At 36.6% G+C, this 23,729-nt stretch overlaps 1 protein-coding gene and 1 pseudogene across 10 annotated transcripts in view; one reads left to right on the forward strand and one right to left on the reverse strand.

Moving 5' to 3' along the window:
* ABI1 (abl interactor 1) overlaps window positions 1-23,729 on the forward strand; it is a 105,149-nt gene that overhangs the window by 30,015 nt on the left and 51,405 nt on the right. For all 10 annotated transcript variants that reach the window (XM_054592428.1, XM_054592434.1, XM_054592381.1 and 7 more), the window contains one exon: window positions 10,517-10,684. In XM_054592428.1, the coding sequence (XP_054448403.1) occupies window positions 10,517-10,684 (168 nt within the window). The remainder of the gene's footprint in view (window positions 1-10,516; window positions 10,685-23,729) is intronic.
* On the reverse strand, window positions 6,427-6,906 carry LOC129085993 (probable ribosome biogenesis protein RLP24; annotated as a pseudogene).

The raw sequence follows: 23,729 nt of genomic DNA on the forward strand, positions 1-23,729 counted from the left end.
TCTAGTCTCTTTTCCTTCCAGTTAATTAAAATTTATGTGGTACATACAATAAACCTTACTAAACAACCCTTGTCTACCATACATTTCCTAGTTGCCTTGCTACAATTTACCACACTCAGGAGCCCACATCCCCCTTTCCTTTGTCTGGTCACTTCTCCCTAGTCTGTTGCCCTTGGCTAAGATGGTAATATAAGGCTCAAAGTATAACCACCTGTTTGAGTTACTCGAGTTTTCCCACATATATACATGTTGCATGCATAAATAAAACTTTTTTCATCCTGTTAAAAAAAATTTATGTGGTACACAAAATAGTTGATGATGAGTTGGAGTGGTTTATCTTAGAGGATATACTTTAGATGTTCCACTCTTACACATTAGAAGTATACTTTGTTTACTTTTAGGATAATAGACTGGGATGCAGTGTGGCTTAGAGGAGTACCATGGCCTTTGGAGACATAGTGGCCCTATTCTTTCCTAGTTGGGCTACTTTGGGCAAGTTACTTAACCTCACCAAGTTTTTTTCCTCAGTGTTAAAGTGGGAATATTTAATATAAAGATGCCTTTCTTGTGCATGGTACAGAGCACATATTAAAACAGAATTCCTGTCTCCATTCTTGTCTTCCCTGTATTTTCCAAGCCATTTCATAAAACTTCAGCTGAAGTGATCTTTCTGAAGCCAAAAACTAGTCACACCTCTTCTTCCTGAAAATCCTTCCGTGACTACCATTTAACCTCAGGAAATCCAAGTTCCTCAGGGGCCTGTTAGATTTCTTTGGCCTTGTGGTCTGTTTCCCCATTGGGCCTGCTGACTACTTAAGCTTGCTCACCTCCTAGCTAACGTTCATTTCATTCTGCTTTGAACCCTGTCTTTTGCTCTTTGCCCTTCCTATTCCTGACCCCAAGCTGCTTTTGTTCAGAACATTAGGTGAAATAAAATTCCTATTGCTTGAGTGCATATAACAAGAATAAAAGCATTGTAAAGATCATTGGACTAGGATTCAGATCTGGGTTCTAGTCCTAGCTTCTTCATTTACTAGTTAGGGTATCCTTGGACAAATTAGTATTTCTGAGCTTGACATAGTGCCCTTATCTGTGAAACCAGGATGTTTGCTTAGTTTACTATGTGACTATATTTTGAGAACTAAATAGTTATACATAATTATTAAAAAGTATTACTATCAAGATTTTATTTGGGGTATTTGTTAGATGGCTATATTAATGTTTGAGGAAAAAGATTAAGCTATGGATTGAATTATGTCTCGCCCCATTTATAGGTTGAAACCCTGACTTCCCATGTGACTGTATTGGAGATGGGGCCTTTAAGGAGGGGATTAAGGGTTAAATGAGGTCATACAGTGTATCCCTGATCCCTTAGAACTGGTGTCCTTAATAAAAGAGGGAGAGAGACATCAGAGATCAGTCTCTCTCCACAATGCGAGAACACAGGAAGGTGTCTATCTGCAAGTCAGAAGGCAAACTCAAAAAACAACCCCAGTCTTGACTTTTCCAGCCTATAGAAGTACAAGAAAATAAATTTCTGTTGTTTGAACCTCTGTCTATGATATTGTATTATGGCAGCATGAACAGACTAATATAGATTAAAATGTAATTGCCATGTGGGAAGGGCAAACTAGAACTGATAACTCAGATGACATTTTAACAAGTAACACAGTCAGCTGTAAATTAGTTGACTAGTTTAGAAAATAACCTTGGTAATTTAGGAGTTACCCTATGATTAGGAGTATTACTATAAATTGTTAATTGTAAGTTTAATCAAGACTCTTTTGAAACTTAGACTCCCTCTTTCCCCTTATAAAGTTAAATTATTTAGGATATATTTTTGGTTATAGGTAATAAAAATCAATTAGGTTTAAATACTAGGGAACATTACTTTATATCACAAGAAATTTCAAGGTAGGATTGTCCCAGGGTTGGCTAATTCTTTAGCTCAGTGTTTTCAAGGATTCAAGTTCTGTTTTCCAGATGATTGCAGTGAAAATGTTACATGCTTACTTGGAAATATCACAAAATGAAAGCACAAATCATTTATGATCCAACTGTTAATGTGTTGATGTGTCTAGTGAGTCAGTTTGTATAGGTATTTAATTATACCAAACAAAATTAGATCACACTGTATACATAGTCTGTTTTCTTTCCTATTAAGATTATATCAAGAGAATTTGCTTAGTTAAAATAATGTTTCTGATTATCGAAGTAATTATCATTGAAAAAATTAGATCCAGAAAAATATAAAGAATATTAAATCACCCAGAGATAACTGCTAATATATTGAGAAGTTTTCTTTTATATGTTTTTTTTGTGTTCATATGCATAATTCTTAAAAAAAGGTGCATAATTATTTTATAACTTGCTTTTATTATTGAATTTTTTAAAGTATATTATGTTGTTATAGCTGTCTTAGTTTTTCTCCTGCCTTTGTCCCCCTCTGCCTGGTACCCCCCATTCCCTCCAGCAATTCCCCCCTTAATTCATGCCATGGGTTGTACACATAAGTTCTTTGGCTTCCCCTTTTCCTGTAACATTCCTAATATCCCCTATTTTGTATCTACCAATTAAGCTTATTAATCCTTGCACCTATTCCTCCATTTTCCCCCTTCCCCCTCCCAGCTGAAAACCCTCCACATGATCTCCATACCTATTGTTCTGTTCCTGTTCTGGTTGTTTGCTTTTTGTTTTGTTTTGTTTTGTTTGATTCAGTTGACAGTTGTGAATTTGTTGCCTTTTTAATGTTCATAGTTTTGATCTTCTCTTTCTTAAATAAGTCCCTTTAACATTATGCAATAATGGCGTGGTAATGATAAACTCTTTTAGCTTTATCTTGTCTTGGAAGCTCTTTATCTGTCCTTACATTCTAAATGATAGCTTTGCTGGGTAGAGTAATCTAGGTTGTAGGTCCTTGCTTTTCATCACTTTGAATAGTTCTTGCCAATCCCTTTTTGCCTGCAAAGTTTCTTTTGAGGAATCAGCTGATAGTCTCATGATTACTCCTTTGTAGGTAACTCTCTGCCTTTCTCTTGCTGCTTTTAAGATTCTCTATTTATAATGTGCACTTTAATTAGGATGTGTGTTGGTGTGTTCCTTTTTGGGTCCAACTTGTTTGGGACTCTGTGCTTCCTGGACTTGTATGTTTATTCCCTTTGTTAAATTAGGGAAATTTTCTTTCATTGTTTTTTCAAATGAGTTTTCAATTTCTTGCTCTTCCTTTTCTCCTTATGGCATCCTTGTAATTCAGATGTTAGCACATTTGAAGATGTCCCAGAGTCTTCTTACACTATCCTTTTCTTTTTTGAATTCCTTTTCCTTTCTGTTATGGTTGAATGCTTATTTCTTTCTTATATTCTGAATCATTGGTTTGAATCCTGGCTTCCTTCCCTTCACTGTTGGTTCCCTGTAGATTTCACTTAGTGTAACTTTCATTTCTTCCTTTATGTTGTTGTCTTTCTCAATGAGTTCTTTGAGCATCCTGATAACCAGTGTTTTGAATTCTGCATCTGATAGGTTGGCTATCTCCATTCCATTTCATTTCTTTCTTGGGTTTTGTTCTGTTCTTTCATTTGGGCCATATTTATTTGTCTCCTCAATTTGGCAACCTCCATGTGTTTGCTTCTGTGTATTAGGGAGAACTGCTTTCACTCCCTTTTATAGGCACCTGTAAGTTGTGTGGGGTGGAGCCTTAGATAACTGCCTGGGTGGGGCAACCCACTTAACTGCTTTGTGGCTCTGTGTGTGGGGGAGGGCACAGAGAGGGAACTGTGCCACTGCCAGGCTTCTGGGTATTTACCTAGCATTTGCCCCATTTCCAGTCATTTCACCCACTTCCCACATGCAACTGGCACCCTTCCAGCTGTTACCCTGATGTTGAGTCCCAGAGTGAGTTGGTTTGCGTTCATTTTAAGACCATACAGGCCCTTTAAGTGGTGTTTCCTGAAAATCCACCAGTTTCTTCTGCCTTCCCAATCCCCACTGATTTTTACAGACAGAATTTATGGAGATTTATCCTCCCAGCGCTGGAACCCTGGGCTGTGTGGTCTGGCCTGGGCCTGGGATCACTTGCTCCCAAGGTAGCCCTCCCGATTTTTATCCACCACACATGACTGTAGGATCACCTGTGCCCATTCTGCCACCGCTGCATCTCCACACCACTCTGTGTCTCTTTGCCTTTCTGCCCCGTCTCCATGTCTCTGCCCCTTCTACCCATCTGGATGAAGGTGGCTTCTTTAAATCCTTGGTTGTTGGACTTCTATACAGTTTTCTATACGATTTTCTGACAGTTCTGGGTGTTATTTGTTTTGAGATTTAGTTGTAGTTCTCTTTGTCTTTGCCCAAGGAGGTGAAGCATGTCTAACTACGCCTCTGTCTTGAATGGGAGTTATTATTGCATATTTTATATACCTTTTCTGTGGTTTATACTCTTCTTAGCTTTTTTACTCTCGTCCCACACCTATGGCATTATGAGGAGTTCCAGTTGCCTGAGGCAGAAAAGACTTAGTCCTCATTTACAGTTAGTTCTACATCATGTGCTGGTACCATCTGAAGATGGACGTTTATAACACAATAGCCATACTATACTCAGGGGTGACTCAGAAGGGCAGTGATGAATGAAAATTCTTCTAGTGGGTAAACCTTTGAGCAGTGTACCTACTTGTGCATTTTGCCTACAAGGAGAGATGGTTAGAGATGTGGACCCACTGTGATTCGTGGCAGTAGCTAATGGTTTGGGCTAATTCATTATGGACTTGGAAGGAACATAGTTGGAAGTAGGGGAAAAGATATGTTGATAGCTTTTTGATTAGACACAGTAATGTCTGTATTTGTTGTAAATGCCCATCTAAGAGCAACCTCAGCAGAGAAGAACCTTAATAATCAGGTGGATGTCATGTCTGGATTTCAGCCTCTTTCCTCATCCACCTCTATCCTTGCCCAGTGGGCTCGTGAAAAAGATAGCAGTGGACTTCCACTCACCAAGACCAACCTGGCTACGTTTACTGCGGAATGACTACCTTGCCAATAGCAAAGAGCCAATTCTCACCCACTGAAGTAGTGCCATTCTTCAAGAGGGATAATAAACCTGACATCTGGTGGCAGGTGGCTTTTATTGAAATACTTCCATAATGGAAAGGATAACACTTGGTAATTCCTGGAATAATTGCTTACTCTGGGTATGAATTTGCCTTCCCTCCCTGCTTTGTTTCTGCCAAAACTACTTGTGACATTCAGAATGCCTCTGTTGTGTCAGGTATTTAATATCGCATTGCGTCTGACCAGGAAGTTCATTTTGTAGAATTCTCCTTTTGAAGACTGGTTGTTCCAGCTGGTGGCATTTCTTTGTAGTGCTGGAATAATTTTCTCTACAATGGGGTCCAGTCTCTGAACCAGCCATCAGTATGTGGTGTTGTTTCTCTTATAGCCAGTAGTCATAGCTCATGGAATCAAGGGGTAGAAAAGGAGTGGACTCTTTTCACCATTACCCCTAATGATCCACAAACAAAATAATCACTTCTTTTCTCAAAGACTTTGTGGTATGTTAGTTTAGAGTTCTTAGTTCTGACAAGAGGAATGCTTTTACATGGGAAAACAGTATTGGTTCAGTAAACTGGATGTTGAGCAAACTGGCTACTTTGGCTTCCTCATGCCAGTGAACTAACAGGCAAAGCAAGAGGCTACTGTATTGGTTAGGGTGATTGATCTCGAGTCTCATGTGGAAATCGGATTGCAACTACACAATGGGGGCAAAGAGGAGTATGTCTGGAAAGCAGATCTCTGGAGTGCCTCTTAGCACTCCCATGTCCTTTGATAAAAGTTAATGGAAAACTAAAACAAAACAATACAGGCAAGGCTGTTAATGGCAGAGAAGGTTTGAGTCAACCTACCAGCAAGAAACACAACCAGATGAGATGATTGCTGACGGCAAGTTGAATATGTAGTGGATAGTAGTAGAAGAATATTATAGACACCAAGTATGACTTCGTGACCAATTACAGAGTGAAAACTCATAATAGTTATGAATATTTCTGTTGTACCTTAATATTTGTGTATATATTAACCAATTTTCTTAAAATTTAGCCATAAATTTTTCCCATTAGTTATTACACAAATGCTGCCTAGTGTCATCATCCAAGTGGCATAATCATTTTATGTCCACAGTTCACTTCTGTAATTACAGAATATTCATGATTTACATAAGTACATCTATTAGTGAAGGCTTAACATCAAGATACAATCTACCATCCATAATATCTGATGTTTTGCAGATAGCAGTATAAAAGAGATGTATTTTTAATCACCTTTTCATTTGAGTCACCTTATGTAAAAGTAAGTCAGTAACTTAGACGTTTTAAGTCTCTAAAGGAGATTTTCTGATGTGCTCATAGAAATGGGTAGACAGTAAGATTGTCAGAAAACAACTTACATGTCCACACCCTCTTGCAATTTCTGTACCATTTTTTGTCTTCCAGCTGCTTTCCTTTGCATGCAGAAGTGGCCCATGTGAGATAGATGTTTTGCTTGACTTTGATGTTCTGAGCTTTCTGTAGTTAGTTATTTTTCTGCAGCCTATTCATTATCAGTTGAGTTTGATGTTCTATTTGATCTCTTTGACTATCGTCATTGCCTCAGTCTTATCAATTGGTTCATTCTCCAGCTCTCATTGACATTTGACAAGTTTATTTCAGCGTTTTTCAGATCCAAACGAATTATCCATTGTTAGCTCATTACCAGCTGCTTTACAGAATGCTTTAGTCCATCTGACCTTGCAAGGATTGTGTTTTTTTGTAAAGTTTTATGACACTTGGATTTACAAAACCTGAACACCTTGCGGTTGTGGATAAACATGCAGTAGCTGCGGTATATGGGCCCCATACAGAAATAACACTTCATGACATTCATTTTGAACTTCCGTGGGTACCCATCACCCAAACACCAAGCTTGAAAGGAAGCCATACTTAAATTTGTTGTATTTTATGTATTTCATACTTTAATAAAGCTGCCTTCTCCCTTTGCCAAATGAGATGGTCCCTAGCATCCTCCAAAACTGGCTAATGACTTTTAGTTTTATTTTTTAGTATTGTTACAGACTATGCATAATTCCATTATAGTTATCCTCATTGAAGTTTACATCATCCCATCGTTGGCGTATAGCAGCTTATTGCAGTTGATTTCTGAGTCCTTTTGACATGACCCTAGAGTAGTCCGTGGCCCTTCTACATTCTTTGTGATATAGATGTCCCAAATGCATTTTGTACATTTTTTGTTTTAGTCCTGTAGCCATCTAGGAGTCCTGATTCCTTGCCTTGGAGAGTAGTATGAGAGATTATAATTTGAATAATGAGTGGTACTGCATAGCTGCTAGGCAGTCATTGTTTTCAGACCTTTTATTTTCTCTTCTCCTCTTCAGCTTTACTGAGGTATAATTGACAAATAAAATTGTAAGATATTTGAAGTCTACATCGTGATAATTTGATATAAACATACATTGTAAAAGAATTTCTCCCATTGAGTTAATACATTCGTCACCACACTATTTATTTATTTATTTACTTATTTATTTATTTGGTGAGAACATTTAAGTTTTACTCTTTTAGCACGTTTCAGTTATATAATACAATGTTACCAACTATAGTTACCATGTTTTGTACATTTAAGCCTTTTCATTGGACATGGCTAGTATATTGATACATGATATGAAAAAAAACAAATTGGGTTCAAACTGATGCTTTCTGTTTAAATCCAGAACTACAGGCTTTTCCTTAACTTTGTCTGTCTTACATTAGAATTTTTTTTTTTAAAGACTTTATTTATTTTTAGAGCGAGGGGAAGGGAGGAAGAAAGGGAGAGAAACATCAATGTGTGGTTGCCTCTCATGCGCTCCCTACCAGGGACCCAGCCTGCAACCCAGGCACGTGCCCCAGACCGGGAAATGAACCAGCAACCCTGTGGTTCATAGGCTGGCGCTCAATCCACTGAGCCACACCAGCCAGGGCTAGAATTTCTTTTGACCCATACCAAAAATCTCAGTTCTCAAGGACAAAACATAATGAATAACTTCCTTTATCTCACACTATTCAAACAACAGTCTCAGGATAATTCCAAAACTACCATCTGCAATAAAATAATTGAAAACAGTTTCAGTTTTTTTTTTTTCCTTTTTCAGTTATTTTTGTCCTAAGGATAAATCCCATTACAAATATACAATCAAATTACTGTGCTTTGAAGTGACTTTTGGAATGTTTCCTCTCTGGTTAAGACCCTAATTAGATGCATAGTTAGGCTTGTTGATTAAATTTATATTTAATTTTGGGGGATTCCTTTTTAAATTTTAATTTTGTTTCATAATTGTGTGAATTATTTACATAGTTCATAAAAGAAATCTGCAAAGGAGGGCAGTGTTTAAAGAATTTTATCCATGTTCCTTCTAACTTAAGCCCTCACCCATATATAATTTAAAAAAATGGAATGGTTTATTTTTTTTAATGAATATAAGCATATATTTTTCTATCTTTCCCCCGAAGTTAAATAGTAGCATTCTGTAAACATTTTTTTCCATCTTGTTTTTTCACCTTAGCAATAATCTGCAGATCATGATGTAGTGGTAATAATGATATTCCTCAACATTACTTAGTATAATAGTTCCCTCTTATCCATGGGAGATATGCTCCAAACCCCTAGTGCATACCTGAAACTGGGGATAATACCAAATTCTACATGTACTATATATTTTTTATACTACATTTATACCTGTGATAAAGTTCAATTTATAAATTAGTTATAGTAAGAGATTAACAACAATAACTAATAGAATAGAATAATATAACAATATAGTATAATAAAAGTTATGTCGATCTGGTCTCTGTTTGTGTCTTGCACCCATAAATTTAATGCCTTTTCCATCTTAACTAAGCCCTTATCATGTACCATAAATGTTACAGTTTGAGGTGCTATGGCAAAACTAACGTGAATTTTGTTTTCCTTCACAATTTTACAGGTAGAAAAATCATTCTTACCATAGATCTTAGCAGCCTCAGTATACAAATTATTTTCCTTACTAAGTCAAGAACTTTTCACTTAAAGGGAGCTTTTTATGGCTTCTCTTTGGCATATCTCAATCGCCAGCATCACTATTGCACTTTGGGGCCATTATTAAGTAAAAGAAGTGTTACTTGAACACAAGCACTGCTTGTGAACTGTTATATCTCCGTTCCATTTTTTCCCCTATCGAATCTTGGCCTTTCTTCATTTTTAGATTATGATATTTACCCTTAGTGATATAAGTTGCTGCCCCTTCAACCCCCATAGTTCACCACTCATTGAACTTCACTCTGAACTTTGCTTTGAACTTGGCTCACCATCTTACTCTAAGTTAGGTATAGGAGTTTGGGAAGAATGGGTGAATGGAGAATTGGCTCAAAAGATTAACAGTAGTTTTTGTCGAGATGAAAGGCTTGAACATAATAGATAACAGGGAGGTGGGATTTCTGATGTGATTAATGTAAATAGAATATAAGGTGGAATGAATTTAGTCCATATCTTTGTTAGTGGGTATTTTGATTTTTTTTGTTAACATTTGTTAAGTAGAACCTTGGGATGTCATCAGATGGTGAGCCAAAGTTCAACAAAAGACTGAAAGGAAAAAGGAATAGAGAAGTTTATTATTCATAGGTTCTGGAGGAGGTATACAGTATGCCTTGAGGATACACGTGGGGAGGCTAGTGCAGGGTGTGCGTAGTGAGTAGCAGGACCTGGGGCAGATGCCTTCATTAGGGTCTGTGGGTAGAGTGCTTTGGGGTTCCTGGGCTAAGGCTGGCTTGGTCAGTCCAAACCAAAAAGAGCAGGTTTTTGATAATCTCTAGTGGTGATGGGATCTTATCTAAGGGGAACAAAAGGAGAAGGAGCTGGGAGGTAGAAGAGACTATTTATCACAAGGGGCCTTGGGGGATTCATATCAGGGACACGTATTTACTGTGCTAGTTTGAAGCTTCAGGACAATGTTGAATATGAGTAGTGAAAGTGGACATTTTTGTCTTGTTCCTATTTTAGTGGAAAACATTGTCTTTTACTCTTGAGGGCTGTTACATGCTTGCTTGAGGGGCTAGTGTCAGTTCAAGAGCCCTGCAGGCCCATTAGACACACAGAATAGATGCCAAGGCAGCAATATAAAAAGTTTAGCTTAACTCTCAACAGTGGGTTGGGAGCTTGGGCTGCCATAAGGTCCTAAAGATAGATTGGGTGGTTGAGGGGCTTTATGCAACTTAGCACCAACTATAACAGTGTGCCTCTGATGTCAGTTGCTTGGTGGCTCCTTTAGTGGACCTCAGTGGATGGGCTACTCAGGAGGAAGTAGTACACATCTGGCTGATAGGGATTTCTGCCATGGCTTTACAGGTGTCCTGAGACTATCAGATTGGTCTGACAATTTTTTTGATTCAGTTGGGGTTTTCAATAGAATATGTGTTTAATTAATGTTAACATAATTAAGTATTGGTTATTTTTCTTATTTCAGGCTACAGACAAGAGAAAAGCTTTAGAAGAGACCAAAGCCTACACAACCCAATCCTTAGCTAGTGTTGCTTATCAAATAAATGCATTGGCCAACAATGTACTCCAATTGCTGGACATCCAAGCCTCTCAGCTTCGGAGAATGGAGTCTTCCATCAATCACATCTCCCAGGTAACAACAGCTTGTAAACAGCTTTAAATTTACCTTTAAGCAACTGGCAGCATATGTCAAATGAGTAGATAACCTGGATATATGGATTCCATATTCATCTTCTTACTGATTGACTATAGTTATTACCACTTTCAGCTTTAGCTTTGAGTTCAGTAAGCCTACATTTTAACCATTTTTAAGAGTATAGTTCATTGGCATTAATTATAGTCACATTGTTGTGCAGCCATCACCACTTACCCTGTTCCTCTTTTAAGACTTTCTTGAAGGTTCGATTCCTAGCAGAACATATGCTTGGGTTGCAGGCCGGGTCCTCCAGTAAGGGGTATGCGAGAGGCAACCACACATTGATATTTCTCTCCCTTTCTTTCTCCCTTCCTTCCCCTCTGTCTAAAAACAAACAAACAAACAAATAAATAAATAAAATCTTTAAAAAAAAAGATACTCCATTTAAAAAAAAGACCTGAAGTAAAATAAGTTGAACACAATTAAAGCATAGAGTTTTATAAAATTTGGTACATACATTATCTGTGAGACCATCAGTACTCTCCAGATGATGAACATCCTCCCAAAATTTCAACATACCCCTTTGTTATCCCTCTTTTCCATTCCCTGTTCTCAGGCTTTCTGTCACTGTGGATTAGTTTACATTTTTAAAAATCTTATGTAAATGGTATATACTATTTTTTGTTTGGTTACTTTTTTCTTTTAATGATTGGGCAAAGTTTATTTCAGGAATGCGAAGATAGATTTTTCTAATAGTGAACAACCAGTGTAATCCACTAACTTAATCACATCATCATCATCATCATCATTATTATTATTATTTATTTATTTTTGCTGACTACTTTCAATCAGCATAAGTATTTTTAGATTCATCCATGTTGTATGTAAAAATGGTTCACTCCTTTTTATTGCTGAGTACTGTTCCACATTTTGTTTATCCACATGTTGATGGACATCTGGATTGTTTTCAGGTTTTGTCTATTACAAATGAAACTGTAAACATTTGTATAAACATCTTTATATGATTGTGTGTTTTTCTCTTGTGTAAATTAAGTATCAGTGAATGGAATGGCTAGGTCACATGGTAGATGTCTGTTTAACAGTATAACCAAATTTATAGAGTTCTGGTTGCCTCACATTCCCACCAGCACTTGTTCTGGTCAGTCTTTTTAATTTTAGCCATTGTAATAGGTGTGTAGCAGTGTCTTACTGTGATTTTTATGTCCATTTCCCAATGATTAATGAAGTTGAACATCTTTTCATGCGATTTCTCTAGATTTCAGTATTTAAGCCTTGCATATCTTTGTTAGATTTATCCCAAAGTATATGCATTTTTTTATGGCTTTCTATACCTTTATTCTCATTCCTGGAAACAAACTCATGTAGGATTAATTTCATGTAAAAACAATTATATTATGTACTTTAATTTACAATTTGATTTTTCCATTTAACAATACACATGTGCATCCCATCAGAACAAGACATAGCTGAAACACATACCTTTTAAAATTTATTTATCTTATTGTTGTTGAGTTACAGTTGTCCCAGTCCCCACCCCTGTTGCTCCACATTTTGTTTATCCACGTGTTGATGGACATCTGGATTGTAAATGTATAGACTATAATCATAGTAAAAGACTGAATGCTCCCCCCCCCCGCATCCCATCCTATCCAACCCGTACTCACAAAGACATCCCCCACTCCATTGTCCTTGTCCATGGGTCTTTTGTACACGTTCCTTGACTTGACCCTTCCTCTTCTTTCCCCTGTTATCCTCCTCCTCCCTCCTTTCTGGTCACTGTCAGTTTGTTCTTTATTTCCATGTCTGTGGCTCATTTGTTTGTTTTGTTGATTAGGTTCCACTTGTAGGGGAGATCATATGGTATTTGTCGTTCACTGCCTGGCTTATTTCACCTAGTGTAATGCTCTCCAGTTCCATCCATGCTGTTGCAAAGAGTAGGAGTTCTTTCTTTCTGCTGGATAGTATTCCATTGTGTAAAGGTACCACAGTTTTTTGATCTATTCATTTACTGATGGGCACTTAGGCTGTTTCCAGCACTTGGCTATTGTAAGTATATACGTTTTTGATATTATTTTTATAATCTCAACTTGATTATTTCTTGTTTATATGTACAGAAATACAATTGGTATTGATACACTTTGTGTCCTTGTTAAAGTCATTAATAGTTACAGTAGTTATTGTATAGATTCATTGGATTTTCTATTGTGCCTAAAAGATCATGTTATAAAAACAAGTTTGACTTGTTTCCTTTTCTATTTTCCTTGCTTTTCTCTTTTTATTTTTGCCTTACTGCACTTGTTTGAAGCTTCAAGACAATGTTGAATGTGAGTAGTGAAAGTGGACATTTTTGTCTTGTTCATATTTTAATGGAAAGCATTCAGTCTTTTACTGTGATTATAGTCTATATGTTTTCAGAAATATGCTTTATGCAGAAATTGCTTTCTATTGCTAGTTTGGTTTTTATCAGAAATGGATAATGGGTTTTGTCACATACTTTTTGTGTCTATTGAAATGATCATGTGTATATTTTTTGGTCGGTTAATGTGGTGAATTACATTTTTTCTTTGAATGTTAAACTGGCTTTGCTTTCCTGGGACAGACTCTACTTGACTGTTATGTATTACCCATTTCATAGATTATTAGACTTAATTTGTTAAAGTTTGGTTAATAACTTTTGCTTCTATGCTCCTGAGAGTTACTTGTCTGTAGATTTCTTGTAATGCCTGGTTTTGATGTCAGTATAAATCTGGTCTTATAGAATATATTGGACAGTATTCCCTCATCTTCAATTTTATGGAGAAGTATGGGTGGAATTGGTACTTGTTCTTTAAATGTTTGGCGGAATTCACCAGTGAAGCCATCTGGAGCTAGAATTATCTTGGTACAGAGGTTTTTAACTATATATGTAATTCTGTAGATATAGAGCTATTCTATTTGTTTCATATTGAGTGAAACTTTGTGTTTTTCCAAGATTATTTGTCCATGTCACTGAAGTTGTCATATATATTTGCATAAAGCTGTTAATGTTCTCTTATTTTAATAATTATTAGAAGCTATAGTGATATCACATTACTAATTTTTGATCTTGGTAACTGGTACCTTCTCTCTTTAACTTATCAGTATGGTTAGTTTGTCAAAAAAAAAAACTCAGCTTCTGGCTTCATAAATCTCTGTTGTTTTTCTGTTTTCTATAGTGTTGATTTTCATTTTGATCTTAATTATTTCTTTTCCTTATTTTGGGATTAATTTTTTATATTTTCATAGTAAAAACTGAAGTCATTGAGAATTTTTGTATCTTTTTTCTTTCCATCTCTTTTTTTTTTAATCCTCAGCCAAGGACCTTTTTTCATTGCTTTTTTTTTTTTTTTAGAGAGATAGGAAGGGAGAGAGAGAAACATCGATACAAGAGAGAAGCATCAATTGGTTGCCTCCCATAGTGCCTAGCCCTAAGGATCATATGTGCCTGGACTGGGAATCAGACCCATAACCTAGGTATATGCCTTGACCAGGAATTGAACCTGCAACCTTTAGGTTATGGGATGTCGCTCCAACCAACTGAGCCACTCTGACCAGGGCATTTTGTCTTTTCTAATATAGGTGTTTTAGCTTTGTACATTTCCATCAGGTGTGTTATCTGTAACTCATAAATTTAGATATGTTGTGTTTTCATTTTTATTTAGTGCAAAGCAGTTTCTAATTCTGCCTTTTGATTTCTTCTTTGACACGTGGGTTATTTGAGAATGAGTTATTTAGTTTCCAAGTATTATAAGATTTTCGAAGGATCTTTTTGCTATTGATTTCTAATTAAATACAAAATAGAAAATATTTGTTATATGATTTCAGTCTCTTCAAATTTATTAAGAATTGTTCTATAACTGAGAATATAGTCTATCTTGGTAAATGTTTTGTGTGCATTTGGGAAGAATATATATTTTGTTACTGTTACGTGGAATATTCTATAAATTTCATTAGGCCAAGTTGGTTGTTAATATAGTTCGTTTTATATCCTTTCTGTCTACTTTCTTTATTAATTATTAAGGAAGGTATGTTGTAGTCTCTAACTGTAATTTCGAATTAGTCTGTTTCTCTCTGAATTTTTATCATTTTTTGTTTTATATATTTTGAAACTGTGTTATTAGGTGCATAAATGCTTAGGTTTGTACTGTTCTACTGATAAAGAATTGACTCCTTTATCATTCTGAAGACTCTTTTTTTAATCATGGGTAAACCTAGGTTTTACAAACTAAGCAAACCTAGTTATTACAACCACTAGGGAGATAGAGTAGGTTCCTTGGAAGTGCTAAGGTCCTGGGTTCTTAAATTTTTGTTCTTAGTCTCCCTTAATATATTAATTATAAGGATCTAAAAGGGCTTTGATTTACTTGGGGAGATCTTCTAGTACTTATCATAACAGAAATTAAAACTAGTAAGTTAAAAAAATTATGTTAACTCATTTAACAGTGAAATAAACTTATGAACTGTTAATACAAATAACATTTTAATGAAAAATAATTGTTATCCAAAATAAATAAAGTCTGTGAGAAGAATGTCATTTTTTTCCCCATCCTTTCCTCAATGATATTTTATTGAGAGAGATAAAACGATTATTTTAGAGAGAGAGAAGAGGGGGGCCGAAAGAGAAAGACAGAGAGGGAGTAAAACATCGATTGGTTGCCTCCTTGTATGGTCCCTTACTAGGGATTGAACCCTGCAACCTTTTGGTGTGAATGAGATGATGCTCCTACTAACTGAGCCACCTAGCCAGGGCAAGAGTGGTGGAATTCTTTCCATTTCTGCAAATCTTTAAAATAGTTTGTTTAATAAAAGATGGATTCTTATATTTGTGGTTGCATGCAGTCTGTTGTGATTTGTTGTTTTGTTTGAAGTATATGAAGAAAGTCTGGTGTATACAAAAACATACAGGGTCCGGCACAAATAATGCCCCTTTTTTATTAAAAAATCTTTTATTACAAAATCATAAGCATGTAATTCTGTAACATAACAGTATTATACTCAAGCACACCATATGACATTTTAGGTGACATGTTCAAATTAAAACTATAAATTATTATACCCATATTATTACCCTACCAGCCATACTCAAGCAGGCGTTAACTTCTGTCGGACCCCATAGTTAAAAAAATCAGGATCTCTAGAGGTCTTTGGACCACTGGTGGAGAACACTTACATCATGGGGTTATTACATTTTAGTGTCTGTAATATGTATTTCCAGTATTGTATACTGGTAATAGAATAAACAATAAAGTATAATTAAAATATAAAAAAATAAAGCAGGCACTTTGATGAACAGAAAAAAAATTATATACTTGCCATTATGCTGCCATTTATTAAAATCTCCCAAAGTTGTAAATATTTTTCCACCTATAGTTTTTCTGGCCTTTTGTTATACAATTCTTGGTCCATCCTTATTGACTTAAGTGATATTTTTAGCACCTTTATATGTAATATCAAGGGACTTATGCTTATTCCTAATGGCCTGTTGATATTTATTTTAGGTTTTGTCAGTCAGTTTCTTAAAGATATTTCATGAATTTTAAGATTAAGCATGCTATTCTTCTTTGATATTTTTAGGGGCTGACTTGTGTTTTCTCAATTCATACTGAGGTCTGTCCAGAAAGTATCCAGCTATGTGCTATGAAAGACATTTATTGAAGAAGCTACAGGAGACATTGTACATAGGACAATGATGCCTCAGTCTCCTTCAAAGTAGGCACGTTGGGACCTCATGCAGCTCTCCCAATTGCCATCAGCTGCCTGTCATATTTTCCTGAATCTTATCAACGGTTTGAAATGTTTTCTCTTTCAAAGGTGGTTTCAGTTACGGGAAAAGCCAGAAGTTGCAGAAACATCAAATCTAAGTGGTAGGAGAGCTGAGTCACCTGGGTAATTTAAAATTTCACACAAAAAAAACCAACTCTGCATGAAACTTGATTTATGAGCAGCTGTGTTGTTGTGATGAAGCTGCCAATCACCAGTTGCCCATAGCCATGGCCTTCTGAATCATCCGAATAGTTTCCTCAGAGGAATGTTCAAGCTTAATGCAAAATTTGTTGCAGATCTGGTACTCTACTCATTCAGTCATTTTGAACGCAGCCACACAGTACAGATGCTCACTCAGTGGCCATCTACCACCTCCAATGACTAGTACAGTTACGATGTCTTTGCTCACACATGCTAGATCCAGTCTACTCTCCTTGGCTGCCAGATTATATCAGTGTCATGCGGACTGTTCTTGTTAGATTAACAATGGTTGGACTTGTTCTGGACAGACCTCATATGTTGAAAGTACTAGACACCAGTAGTTCAGAATATGACTGTATTTGGTATAGAGTCTGTAAAGAGGTAATTAAGTTAGATTGAGGTCACTAGGTGGGCCCTAATCCTGTATGATTGGTGTCCTTATAAGAGGAAAAGACTAGAACATAGATACACACAGAAGGAAGACCATGTGAACCTGAGAGAAGAGGGCCTTTTACAAGCCTAGGAGAGAGTCTGTCAGAAGAAACCAATCCTGCCAAGATGTTGATCTTTGATTTCTAGCCTCCCAAGTCATGAGAATATGTCTTTTATTTTTTTTGAAAGCTAGTTAATGAATGTATTATTTATTTATTTTTTGGGGGGGGAGGGGAGGTAGAAGAGAGAGAAGCACTGACTTGTTGTTTCACTTATTTATGTTCATTGGTTGATTCTCTGTATGTGCCCTGGCTGGGGATTGAACCTGCAATCTTGGTGTATTGGGACAACGCTCTAACCAACTGAGGTACCTGGCCAGGGCCTAAAATTTCCAATTTTTATATCACTCAGTCTGTAGTACTTTGTTATAGCAGCCTGTTGTAGTGTTCTTGGCTAGGAATGCCTGAGGCACTCATCTGGCTCATGGCAGATTCCATAGTGAGCCCCATGTGCATTCCCCTCATCATCACTGGGGCTAGTGCTGTGGCTGGACCTGACCCTGTGGTTCTTACTATGATTTAGTGTCACCTCTGTAAAACCATCAGGTAACTCTGAAGAATCAAAATTTGTTAACTCAAAGGTCTTAGAGGGTACAGGTCATACCTGAGGACCACACAGTGAGGCCTCGTGTAGAGAGAGAGGGAGGGAGCATGGACCTGAGTGAGGCTCTGCCTTTATTAGAGTCTGAGGGTGGGATGCCTAGGGCTTTTTGGATTCATTCTTTATTTGGTGAATTTAAAGCATAAGAGCGGAAATTGAGGAACAGGAAGGGAAGAGTGGGTTCACTCAAGTGGTCAGTTTTCTAGGTTACCCAGGGATTACTAAAAAACTTCATGAATGTGTGTGGCCTGCTTCCTTATCTAGTTTTTTGCTAGTAGCTGTGTATTACAGCTGGCAGTATGTGTCTTTGAAATAAGTGCACTTAATGTTGTGCACCTAAAACTGTGCAGCCCTACCAAACTAATCTATTACTGTTACACAATCTTCAGGACTATCAGATTTACACTTTCCATCAGCTACTATGGATAGAAACTGTTCATTAGAACCTGAAATAATGGCAGAACCTGAAATAATGTCAGAAAGATACGATGCAGATTGTTGAAAGTCATCCAAAACAAGAAATCATGGTTTGTTAATACCCAAAGGCTGGGAGCATTTTGTAGCACTCAACTTGATTGGCTTATTTACCATGAAAAGAATATATTAACTGCCCTATTCAGTATTCTAGTGGATTTATTTATTTATGCATCTAATATTTTTAAGATGATCCATGTGGTGCTAGGCTGAGTAATGGCCTCCAAAGATATTCAGTTCCTAATCTCTGGAAATGTGAATGTTACTTTATAATAAATGGCAAAAGGGACTTTGAAGATGGAAGTTAAAGATCTTAAGATGGGGGAGATTTTATCCTGGATTACCTAAGCACGTCGTAAATGTTATTACAAATTGTCCTTACAAGAGACAGGCAGAGAAGGATTTTAATAGAAGAGCAGAAAATGAAATGACAAAGTAGATTAGAATGTTGTGGTGATAAGCCAAAGAATAGCAATATCCACCAGAAGCTGGAAGAGTGAGTTGAGGAAATAGATTGTCCCCTGAAACCTTCTAAGGGAGTGTGGCCCTTTTGATATCTTTATTTAGTCATGTAAAACGCAGTTTGGGCTTCTGGCCTCCAGAACTATAATGTTTATTATTTGAGGCCACAAAATTTGTATTTTGTAAACAGTAGCATTAGGAACGTAATATATAACAGATCAGTTCTAAATGTTGTATATCTTTCTTTATATTTGTGTAAATCTTTGGTGCAGATTGGTTCTTGTCTTCATGATTTGGGTTAAAATTGTATTTTAGAGGATATTATAAAATTGTTCTTTTTTGTTGAATTTGTTAGGATGACACTGGTTAATAAAAATATGTAAGTTTCAGATGTACAATTCTGTAATACATCATCTGTATATTGTATCGTGTGTTCACCATCCTAAGTCTCCATCTTTCACCATTTATTGCCCCTATACCATCTCTGTATAATAATCTTAAAATGACGGGGAAAAGGTAAAAAAATCTCTTTAAGATTCCTGCCAAAATCCTATTGCAGGATAGTATTTTTTATCTTCAACTTTGCTCCTTTTTAAGACTGATATCCGACCTAAATAGTTTCTGACTTTCCTCTATTTTTCTTGTAAATGTGAAGGCCCCCAGATCAAATGATTTAAGGCAAATTTCCTTACATCCATTTTGGAGGGAGGACACCTTTGGTTAATTTAGATTAATGAAGCTTTCTTGCTTTAATTATGGTTATTAAAAAGATAAGTTGTAGAGGAACAAGCAATAGTAAAGTACTAATATGAAATACAGATTTTTTCCTGAATGTAACTACGTACCATAGAGCATATAAATGTTTATTTGGGGCGTTGAGGGTACTAAACTTTATCTCAGCACTAAACCATTTGTTACTATCTTGTAACTGTGAAATGAAGTTCTTTTATTGTATGGGTAAACATTTGTTTCAAATGCTAGGGACTCATAGTAGCAGGACTCATAACACCTAGCACAGTGCCTGGTGCTTTGATGTTAGCTGAGGGAATTTTTGAATTTTAATGTTTCAAACATCTGAAAATTTTGAAGTTAGGTAAAAATACTCTAATGTACAATAGAGATTTCTTGTAGAGCTTTGGTTCTCTCATTTTCTTTTCTTCCCATTATTAAAGTATGCATATATTAGCTACCATTTGATTTATATCATTAAAAAATATATATTAGCTACTAACATGATTTGCATCATTAAAATATATATATTAGTTAACATGATTTGTGTCATTAAAACATATATGTATAGGTATTTAAATAGTTTTTCAAAAATGCATTAATCTTGTCTCTAAGGCTATTAGCTATTGGTATGATCATGCTAAAGACGACTTATTTTATATGTTTATTTGAATAATCTAGTGCAGTAAACTGATTTGTGTAGGCTAAATCCACGTCCTCCCCACCCATTTTTGCAAATAAAGTTTTATTGAATTGTAGCAGTGTTCCTTTGTGTACATAGATGCTATTGCTGCTTTCATCACTACAGCGATATAGTTTAGTTATGACAGAGACCATATAGCCTGCGAAACCTAAAATATTTACACTCTGGCTCTGTCCAGAACAAGTTTGCCAACCCCTTATGCAGCATTATACAAACATTTATTTCAAAAAAATGAAAAAAATATTCTTGGGATTTCACACCAACTTCTCCAACTACTTAAGTAGCTTTGTTTTTTAAAAGTAATTTTTCTGGAGGTTGATTTGCTGACATTTCTTACCTCTCCTCCTCTCCCCCCTCCTCCTCCCTCCCGCTCTCTCCCTCTCCTTCCCCCTCTCTCCCTCTCCCTCCACCCTCTCCCTCTCCCCCTCCCTCCCTGTCTTCCTCTTGTTTCCCCCCCATTCCTTCCCTTCCCTTTCCCTTCCCTCCCCTCCCCTCCTCCCTCTTCATTTACTGATCTGTGAAATTCAGTTACAATAACCCAATCTGTTCCATATCCCAGTCACCTTTCGAACACATGCATACGTACCATCCCCCCTCTGAATGAACAAAGGATGAAAAAGACTTAGACTGTCAACTTTAGAGGACCAGAAAAATTACTGTTTTTTAAGTTAATAAGAATAGGAGCAAAGCTTTGTATTTAGGTTCTGTTCCAGAGTAAACGAACTAAGTATTATTCCTTTGGTAATAGTATGGTACTTCCTATCAAACCAACCTTCCCCTGTACAAAATATAAAATACAGAAACTACCTCAAGAGCAACCCATAGGCAGACACTGAAGGGGAGTGGTGGTTAGTCTAGGCTTGGAAAAAGGAAACAGCCCTAGTGGGTTTGCTGTGTTTATAGTCAGCTGACGCCAGGTTAGGCAACTATAGCTCAGATAGAAAAGTGCATACTTCTTGATGAACCAAGGGGTGGAGTTCATGGTGACCACAACATCTAGAAAATGAGAAGAAAAAGAGGCCCGAAGAGAGAGAGCTCCCAATTTTGTAGTAAAAGTTAACTGGTATCACGCGGTTAACCCTGAACTATGGCCTTTGAAATAAACTGCAAGCAACCTAGCTAAGGCTAAACAAACTGACAAAGATTTAGCTGCTGCCCATCTTAGAGGAGGGACAGTGCAGAGTTTAGGTTCAGCTAAGTTTACTATCACCACTTTAGAGGACTACAATAGGATTTAGAATTTCTGGAGGGTATCGTTTACATGTACAGTATCTATAATTACTAGACCTATGCAGAAATGAGAAAACTTGATCAAAATGCAAGTTAAAATGCAAACAGTAGAGATCAACCGTTAGAAGATATACATGTTGGACACACAACTGTTTCTTTCTTTGACCAATTCTGAAGGATATAGGATATGTCAAATCATTGGTTCTAGTTTCATAAGTATTTTTTTGTCATGTTTGCCAAGGTCTAACCTACACTTAACTGTTTGCTAGTCTCTTACACTTCTCATTTTTCCTTGTTCTTGGTTTCTTCCCCTGTAGGGCATTACTTGTTTAGTTAATGTATGAATCAAGAGCAAGGAAACAGAAACCAGTCTAGGTATTTTAAGTAAAAATTTGGTTTCCATGAATAACTCCCAGAACTTTTTAAGAACTGACCCACTAGGGAAGCTCTAACTTCTGATGATGTCATTGGAATTACTGAGTGTAAGAACCTGATTCAAGGTTTTTAAACCAAGGGTTAAAAAGCTTCTGTCACCGTTGTTGCTCGCTCAGCTGCCTCTTGACACTCACACAGCAGATGAACTTGGGGTCCAGCTGTTTCCTCCACTGCAGTTGCCTCCCAACAACAAAAGAATTAGAGAATGGATACTGGAGCACCACTTTGAAGAAATAAATCTCATTTGTCAACTTGCTTGCCAACAAAAAGTAATGTAAGGGGCTAGTAAGTGATCTTCACCTCACTTCCAATTTTCATATACCATTAAAGTGTATTTCATTGACATCTGAAATTGTATCCAGGAACCTAACTGTAAGAACAATGATTTTTAGCTTTTTAGCTTCTGTAGAGCAAGAAGATAATCTTGGGGTTGGGGTTGAGGGGTAGAATGAAGATTGAATGAGCTTGTTTTACAGTGTTTAGTTTATTAACATTGTCTGCGCTCTCCTAGCATTTTAAACACTTGCAAATGCTACATTAAATATGTAGCATTGTGTTTTCATTGTTGTTGGGGAGCTTTTAGAAGACATCAGGTTGTATTATTACTCAATTAAAAAAAATTCCTGAATCTAGCCCTACACCTGCCATAGACTGATCACTCAATGTTTGTTAAAAACTTCATTTGGGAGGGGTTGGTATGTATACTATTAAATACAATATGTAGATGTGTTTAACAAAGGCTTTAAGGAGTAAAAAGTCCTGTGGGCATATAGTTTGGGAGACATTGAAGGAGCGACATTTAAGTTGGGATTTGAAGGAAACCTGGACATTTATTATGTTAACATGGAGTGAAATAAATTCCAGTCTGAGGTAATGGCATTAGACAAAGATATGGGTGGCTTGTTCAGGGTGACTAGGGTGTAGGGTGTAATGTTTGGAATGAGGAATGTACCTGGAGGTTAGTTTGGAAAAATAAATATGAAGTTCTAAATTACAATTCACTTCCCTTTGGTTTGGCTTTTACTGATGAGGTTGAACGATAACTTGTTTTAGGGGAGTAGATGGTCTCCTTTTGCTTTTTCTCTGCCTCTGATACCTGCTTGGTGTTGGAAATATACAGCTCCTGAATCAGAGCGACATGCTTAGAAGAAAAATTGTCAGTCTTTTTAAACCATCGTTTGATCGTGGGCAGACATGATTAAGCCCTAAAGTGAAGGAAAGAGTATTTTTTGGAAATTGGAGGCTCTGTTCTTTGCTTTCAGGGTAAATAACAGGCTGTCCTGCCTCTGTTCAATACGAATTTTGGAGAAAAGAATTGCCCAAGCCCACATTCTGTCTCAAGTAGTTTATTGTGTTGTTGAGGAACCAAACTTTCACTCTCTGTCCTGTTGATCACAAAGTTTGGGCTAAACCAATTTTAATTCTATTTTAACAGTATAACAAGGGACTGTTCTCATCTCAGAGAAGGAACTATCTTTTTCAGAAAGGACTCTGGAACTCTTTCTTATAGCTGGATAATAAATTGCTAGATTGGGAGTCTCTTTCAGATCATGCTGTTCGTTGGTTGTCTGTAAGCCATTCATCAGGCTATAACTTAAACCTCCTAATTGGTTTCTGTGTCTTCATAGTAGCCCAACCTTGTTTCAAAGCCTGGAAATGGTTTTTCCACTTGCTATAGTTTAAACCTCAGATTCCTTAGTGTGTCATAAAAGGCTCTTCGGTCTGCTTTCTTCAAACTGGTTTCATTCCTGCCATGCCTAACTTCTTCCTTCTTTCTTTCTTTTCCTTCTTTTTTTTTGGTGGCTTGAAACAACAGAAATTTATTTTCTCACCATTCTGGACACCAGAGTTTAAAAATTAAGGTGTTAGTGAGGCCACACCCCCTCCAAAAGCTCTAGAATAGGATCCTTCCTT

Source organism: Pteronotus mesoamericanus, unplaced genomic scaffold (genome assembly GCF_021234165.1).
Source record: "Pteronotus mesoamericanus isolate MK-2021 breed Mesoamerican mustached bat unplaced genomic scaffold, CSHL_Meso_final contig_130, whole genome shotgun sequence".
NCBI lineage: Eukaryota > Metazoa > Chordata > Mammalia > Chiroptera > Mormoopidae > Pteronotus > Pteronotus mesoamericanus.